The sequence below is a fragment of the Carlito syrichta genome, unplaced genomic scaffold (genome assembly GCF_000164805.1).
Source record: "Carlito syrichta isolate Samal-C Ts95f unplaced genomic scaffold, Tarsius_syrichta-2.0.1 Scaffold287779, whole genome shotgun sequence".
Classification (NCBI taxonomy): Eukaryota; Metazoa; Chordata; class Mammalia; order Primates; family Tarsiidae; genus Carlito; species Carlito syrichta.
In genome coordinates, this window is record NW_007231875.1 from 146,875 (window position 1) to 154,591 (window position 7,717).

Sequence of the window (7,717 nt, forward strand, 5' to 3'; positions counted from 1 at the left end):
GCGCTATTTAAGGCGCCCTCGCCGGCCCAGTGCGGTCCTGCAGGGCTCCAGCGGGCGCCGCTCTAGCCGTCGGCCCTCCTCCTCCTGGGCCGCCCGGCAGCAGGCGGTGAGTCGGGGCGGGGGTCCGGACGCCACCTGCCTGCGGGAGGTCAGGGGGCAGCGCGGGGGACCCCACCGCCGGGACAGCAGGTCACTGCGGGTCGCCCGCGGGCAGGCGCCCCAGGGCCAGGCTCCGTGCTCAGCGCGGTTTCCACCTTCGTCTCCTGGAATCCTCCTAACAAGCCAGGCGGTAGGAATAGCATTGTTCTCACTTCACTCGGAGGAGACTTAGGCTTTCAGAGGTTGTTTCTTGTCCAAGGCCTCAGTTAGTGAGAGCCGAGATAGAACCCAGCGCTGTTCCCAGAGCCTGGCTCTAAGTAGCTTTGCGCCTGAAAAGGGGCACCTCTCTCCTCCCCTCTCCCTACCTTCCTTCCCTGAAATGTTTTGGGAACTTTGCCTGTGTTCCTGTGCCTCCACCCTGTAATGACAGTTCGTTTCAAGGGTCTAGAATGTGGCAGCAACAGCTTTGAGGGTGGAGGGAGGGGCAGGGGTGGGGAAAGAGGACAGACCAAGTGTTCCCACTTACGCTGCAGGTGGTCCTTATTGCTGACAGGTGGAGCTCAAGGATACTACGCCTTCTAAACCCCCTCCCCTACATATTCTCATCTCACTCTGGAAGCTCAAAGATTAGAGTCATGCCAGCTGGGTGTGTGAGCTACCATGAGGGTGAGGGCAGAGACCTGAGGCTTTGAGCTCCCGAAGAAACTAAAAAGAACACCTCTGTCACCATCACCCCTTCCCCCCACTGCCTGGGGGCAGCCAGTCTTGGGCAAAAGGGAGGAGGGGCAAAGCACAGCTGTGTGGTCTTACATAAAAGTTCCCCACAAAGGAGCCTCAACTCCTTCCAGAACTCCTCAGCCTATGGCCATCTTGGGGCCCTGGCTGAAGAAAAGAGGGATATGGGTGATTAAACAGGGATCCTAGCTGCACCCTGCCATTCAGAGAAACAGAATACGTCCGTGCAAAGAGCTTAGCAGCCATCATCCAAAGACTTGCTTTGGATGGCCCCGCTGAATACAAGGCCCAGGCCAGTCCTTCCCCTCCCAAGCCTGGGTTTCCATAGGTAGAAGGCATGGCTGACCTCCCCACATGCTTGTTGCTAGGGTGAGCAAGAAGGATGCCACGCTGACGAGCCGACACTGTCTCCCTGCAGACGGAGGCCCAGGAGCCATGGGTGACTGGGGCTTTCTCGAGAAGCTGCTGGACCAGGTCCAGGAGCACTCAACTGTGGTGGGCAAGATCTGGCTGACCGTCCTCTTCATCTTCCGCATCCTTATCCTGGGCCTGGCCGGCGAGTCCGTCTGGGGTGACGAGCAGTCAGATTTTGAGTGTAACACTGCCCAACCTGGCTGCACCAACGTCTGCTACGACCAAGCCTTCCCCATCTCCCACATCCGCTTCTGGGTGCTGCAGTTCCTCTTTGTCAGCACACCCACCCTGGTCTACCTGGGCCACGTCATTTACCTGTCACGGCGAGAGGAGCGGCTGCGGCAGAAGGTGGGGGAGCTGCGGGCGTTGCCAGCCAAGGACCTGCACGTGGAGCGGGCACTGGCAGCCATAGAGCGCCAGATGGCCAAGATCTCAGTGTCAGAGGACGGTCGCCTGCGGATCCGTGGCGCACTGATGGGCACCTACGTGGCCAGCGTGCTGTGCAAGAGCGTGCTTGAGGCAGGCTTCCTCTATGGCCAGTGGCGGCTCTACGGCTGGACCATGGAACCCATGTTTGTGTGCCAGCGAGCACCCTGCCCCCACCTCGTGGACTGCTTTGTCTCTCGGCCCACAGAGAAGACCATCTTCATCATCTTCATGCTGGTGGTCGGACTCATCTCCCTGGTGCTCAACCTGCTGGAGTTGATGCACCTGCTATGTCGCTTCCTCTGCCGGAAGATGGGGGCACGGCAGGAAATGAGGGCACTGCAGGGCCCGGACACACCCCCAGCCCAGGGCACCTCCTCGGATGCTTACACGGACCAGGTCTTCTTCTATCTCCCTGTGGGCCAGGGGCCCTCATCCCCGCCATACCCCGCCTACAATGGGCTGTCGTCCAGTGAGCAGAACTGGGCCAACCTGACTACGGAGGAGAGGCTGGCTTCTTCTAGGCCCCCTCTCTTCCTGGACCCACCTCCCAAGAATGGCCAGAAATCCCCCAGTCGCCCCAGCAGCTCTGCCTCCAAGAAAGAGTACGTGTAGGGGCCTGGGGCTTATGTCACCCAACGGGGGGTCCTGAGAAGTCTGGCTCCCTGAGATCCCCTTGCTTGAAGGCTCTGCAGAGATGACTGGGCTGGGGGCGGTGCTTGCTGGCCAGAGGGTCTCACTGCAGGTTGTTCTTGAACACTGGAGGCCTTTCTGGTGGCCAGAGGCACAATGGCTTCTTCGGTATGTGGCTTGGGGTGATCCTGGCCAAGGGTGCTGTGGGCCCTCTGGCCTTTTGTACCTGATCCAGGGGGACCCAGAGCCAGCTTATTCCAACCCAATCATTAAGGAAGATTCACCTCTGTCGGATCATCCCCACACTCTGTTCTCATAGGAAAAGGCTGCTGGGTCAGCCTTGGTCACACAGACAGCCTGAGCCGGATCTGGTCTGTCAAGGGGACTGGGGCCTTGTTTCCATAACTCCTTCCCAGTTCCACAGTTTATGCTTCTCAAATAAACAGGACTTGATCACAAGTGAGGTGTGTATTGATGCTGACATGATATGCTTCCTGGGGGCAGGCGGGGGGGGGGGAGCAGTTACCTCACCCAGGCTTCCTTTTCTGTTTGGTCCCATATAATCTGTCTTAAGTGTCTTCATCCCCACCTTCAGCCAGTACCTTAAACCCTCAGACTCAGACCTTCTACAGTCCTGAGTCCCAAGTGCTCTGCCTTTTGAAGTATCTTGGACACCATCCTCTTCCTCCCCGCTGCCCTAGCCCACCAACTGGTGGGCAAAGCAGTGTCATTGCCCTGCCTGCCCCATGCCCATTTGGTGCCCTGGCCACACAAACTTAAGGGCAAATGGTATGGAGGTTTAAGGGTGAGAGTGTTGCGGGAATGGGACTTTACGGTTTGGGGTGGGGAAATGGTGAAGACATACAACGAAGAGGGCTGTAAGCTCTATCCCCCCATATTCACTTGCTAGGACTGTCATAAGTACCACAAGCTGAGTGGCTTAGACAACAGAAATGGATTCTCACAGTACTGGAGGCCAGCTGTCTAGATCATATCGCCTGAAGGGCTGGTTCCTTCTGAGGGCTGTAAAGGAGAATCTATGTGGTGCCTTTCTCCTAGCTTGCTTGCTTTTTTTTTTTTTTGTGAGTTGGAGTCTCACTCTGTCGCCCAGACTGGAGTGCAGTGGCCGCTCCCGGCCACCGCAGCCTCGACCTGCTGGGCTCCGGCGATCCTTCCACCTCAGCCTTCCAAGTAGCTGGAACTACAGGCGCGTGCTACCACACCTGGCTAATTTTTTGATTTATTGTAGAGATGAGGTCTCGCCAAGTTGCCCAGGCGAGTCTCAAACCCATGGGCTCAGGCAATCCACTCACCTCAGCCTCCCAAGGTGCGGGATTACAGGCTGAGCCACTGAGTCCGACTTCTAGCTTTCGACGCTCTGCTGGCAACTGTTGGCATTCCTCAGCTGTTAGACACATCACCCCCATCTCTACCTTCACCTTCACGTGACATTCTCCCTTTGTGTGTGTCCATCTCTGTCCAAATTTCTCCTTTTATGAGGATACCAGTCATACTGGATTAGGGCCCACCCTAACGACTCTGATTTAAATTGATTGCCTCTGGAGAGGCCCTATTTCCAAATAAGGTTACATTCTGAGGTACTACTAGGGGTTAAGACTTTAATATATCTTGCAGGGGAGCACAATTCAACCCCTACCACCACGCTGCCGGCCCAACCTCACCTCCAAGCACTGCTCAGGGAGGCTAAGAAGGATGTTGGACTCAAGCACCTCCTCGGTGATGTGGCCGGGACAGAACACGGCAGGTTCACACCTCACTTCTTCCTTTGCTTCCTTATTTCTCCCACCCTCACTGTCACCACAAGCTACATTGATAGCCCGCAGCTCTCAGTCACAGAAGGAGCCATGGTCTGGAGTTAGGATATTCAGCTCCTGCCTCCCACCTCTCATACTCACTTCACTCTGGCTCTTTCCTTGCCCAGTTTCCCCACTGTGAAATGAAGGGGTTGGGTGAGAAGCAAGCGTGTGACAGTTAGGTACCAGGAGCATTGCGTGAGGTAATGTCACTCATCATTGATCTGAAACTTATGAGTGGTCTGCTCTTTTTCATGAATCAACAGATTCAAGGTTATTTCTATAATAAGATCAATTCCAGTTGCGTAAATTCACATCGCCTTCCCGAATAGGAAAGAAAGGAATGGGGTTGTGTGGAGTGCACTGGAATTTTGTGCAACCAAAAGTCATCTTATTTGTGACCCATGGGAGTGTGTGAACATCATACATCGCACGTACACAAGGCAGAGAGCTGTGGGGCTTAGTGACATCAAAACTTCTTTCCATGCTAACATGCTGGCTCACTGGTCACCGGGTTGTTGACCTCATGGTCCCTTTGACCTCCAGAGCACTAGGGTCCTTCATTTCCTCTTCACGCCAACCTCAGCATGATCGTTGATGTTTGCAGGGAGAGGTGTCCATCACAGATGCTGTCAGAGCATCTTTCTCCACCTTTGAGCTTCCCCCACAGCCTTGGCTCTGACCCTAAGAGCTGCATGACACTCGACTGTTCTGTCCCTCTCATGCAGTGCTACAGCCACATACAAATTGCCACCAGGCCCATGCTGAGCCTACTCTCTCCCACTCCTCCAGCTAACCCTGATTTCCAGAAGTCTCTGGCCAACCTGCAGTTTGTTTACTTTCCTCTTAACATGTGGCATCCTCCCTTGTATGCCAGACATGACACTCCAGGTGATCAGAATCCAGACTATCACCTCTCTTGCCCTAAAATTTCTGCCTCTATTGATGCAACCTCAGATTACATTAACTTTTTAATTGTCTTCTCCTTTTCATATATCAAAAACTTTTTGAATTACAAAGATAGTGCATGATTACTGTAGACAATGAGATCCCACCATCTAAAGGTAACAACTGTTAATATTCAGAAGTTCTTTCCTTCCAGCCTTCTTCCGTGCATTTTTTTTTTTTCTTTTTTTTGAGTTGGAGTCTCACTCTGTCGCCCAGACTGGAGTGCAGTGGCTGCTCCCGGTCACCGCAGCCTCTACCTGCTGGGCTCCGGTGATCCTTCTGCCTCAGCTTTCCAAGTAGCTGGAACTACAGGTGTGCCCTACCACGCCCGGCTAATTTTTTGATTTATTGTAGAGATGAGGTCTCACCAAGTTGCCCAGGTGGGTCTTGAATCCACGGGCTCAGGCAATCCACTCACCTCGCATTTTTTTTTTTAAGTCAGAGCTTCACTCCGTTGCCCAGGCTGGGGTGCAGTGGCACACTCACAGCCAACCCAGCATCAACCTGCTGGGCTCTGGTGATCTTTCACCTCAGCCTTCCGAGTAGCCAGAGCTACAGGTGTCCACTATCATACCCAGCTAATTTTTTTTTTTATTTATTATGGAGACAAGGTCTCACCAAGTTACCCGGGCTGGTCTTGAACCCATGGACTCAGGCAATCCACTCGCCTCAGCCTCCCAAAGTGCTGAACCAAGGCTGAGCCACCGAGTGCAGCCTCATGCATATTTTTAAATAAAATCTAAATAAAGGTAGACACTTACAATTTTATATTATGCTTCTTTCATTTTATACTAAATCATAAGCCTTCTCCCCATGTCATTAAATAGGTATCTTTGGACCCCCCACTTAATGGCTTTATCATATGGCTTTATCCATGACCCTTAACCCTGACCTTGATGTTGGTTTTTTTAGGATGCAACCAATTATCCTCTATTATAAATTGTCCTATGATGCAGATAACTGTACATAAGTGTTTCCCAAATTTTTATTTCCTTGAAAGAAAGATACTCCAAGAAGTGAAATTGCTGGGTCAAAATGTAGGAAGTTTTGAATAAGGAAAATTTAGGGACTTTTTTCTGATTGTGAAAGTGATTCACTGTAGATGATTCAGAAATGCAGAAAAGCACCAGCAAATTACAAGAAGCAAAGGCATCAGCTACCTCTGGGGGGTATGGAGGTAGAGCTTAAAACAGGAGAGTTCACTACAAGCAGTCAGGCTGGTGGATCCTCCCTCCAGTCTGAGCAGTGAGGCGGGAGTTTATTCTTTGGAGAGGAGAAAACAGAGAAACACCATGCAGAGTTGAGGGTAAGAACACCATAAATAAAGCAGAGGGATTAAATGGAAGTTTTCATACTGAATGGTGGGGCCTTCCACCCTTCTCCTCCCATTTGGCTCCCAGAACATTGGCTGATGGATAAGCTGGATAAAGAGAATCTGATCTAGCCTGGAGAAGGTGAACTTCAGGGCCCAAGAAGTGAGGAGGAATGATCTAGGAAGAGATGAGGAAGAGTATTCCAGGCAGACAGGGAGCAGCATTTCTCAAGGCTCTCAAGAAGAAAGGGGCTTGATGTTTGCTGCTCAGGGTTGTTTTTGACTTGTACTGCCAAGTTGCTTTCCAGAAAAAATGATTATATGTTCAATAACATTGAATGAAAGTGCTTGTTTCAAAGCATACATACCAGCATTATTATAATTTTGTAATTTACTTGCCTATTCATTATTAAACAGGCAAAAAATGGTATCTCCTTTCAATGGGAAATCCTAGATTATTAGTGAAGGAGACATTTTAACGTATGAGAAAACATACCCAAAAAAGCCTGGAATTTATTTATAAAAAATTGTGTATTTACTCTTACATATTTTTTGTTTGTTTGTTTGCTTTTTGTGGTTTTTTTTTTTTTTTTAGTTGGAATCTCACTCTGTTGCCCGGGCTGGAGTGCAGTGGCTGGCATGCTCATAGCCACCACAGCCTCGACCTGCTGGGTTCAGGTGATCCTTCCGCCTCAGCCTTCCAAGTAACTGCAACTACAGGCATGCACCACGACACCCAGCTAATTTTTTGATTTATTGTAGAGATGAGGTCTCACTAACTTGCCCAAGCTGGTCTTGAACCCGTGAGCTCAGGCAATCCTCTCACCTTGGCCTCTTAAAGTACTGGGATTATAGGTGTAAGCTACCACACCTGGTCTATTACATATTTAAACTTCAGTCAACTTTTTTTTTTTTTTGGAGTTGGAGTCTCACTCTGTCACCCAGACTGGAGTGCAGTGGCCGCTCCCAGCCACCGCAGCCTCAACCTGCTGGGCTCCAGCAATCCTTCCACCTTAGCCTTCCAAGTAGCTGGAACTACAGGCGCGCGCTACCACATCCGGCTAATTTTTTTATTTATTGTAGAGATGAGGGCTTGCCAAGTTGCCCAGGCGGGTCTCGAACCCACGGGCTCAGGCAATCCACTCACCTCGGCCTCCCAAAGTGCTGGCATTACAGGCTGAGCCACCGAGCCCAGCCCCAGTCAACTTTAAAGTACTCTCCTTTTGATGCAATATACCTATTGAGATACTTTTTTCCACTACGCAAAACAGTTTTTGAACTTGTCAATTTTGATGCCTTTTTAGTGCCTCTGCTGTTTTTTGTTTCAACTCTTCCA

At 51.2% G+C, this 7,717-nt stretch overlaps 1 protein-coding gene across 2 annotated transcripts; it reads left to right on the plus strand.

Moving 5' to 3' along the window:
- GJA4 (gap junction protein alpha 4) lies at positions 1-2,480 on the plus strand. Of its 2 annotated transcripts, none has more exons than XM_021709955.1 (2): positions 1-106; positions 1,163-2,480. In XM_021709955.1, the coding sequence occupies exon 2, from the start codon at positions 1,189-1,191 to the stop codon at positions 2,287-2,289; it is 1,101 nt and encodes a 366-aa protein (XP_021565630.1). In that variant the 5' UTR covers positions 1-106; positions 1,163-1,188; the 3' UTR covers positions 2,290-2,480. The 2 variants fall into 2 exon arrangements, with proteins under 2 accessions (XP_021565630.1, XP_008051218.1); XM_008053027.2 differs by having other exon boundaries at positions 37-106; positions 1,253-2,480.
- Positions 2,481-7,717: the final 5,237 nt, after the last annotated feature.

Coding starts and splice junctions, on each gene's coding strand:
- GJA4 (XM_021709955.1), top strand. CDS start 1,189: ATGCTTGTTGCTAGGGTGAGCAAGAAGGATGCCACGCTGACGAGCCGA.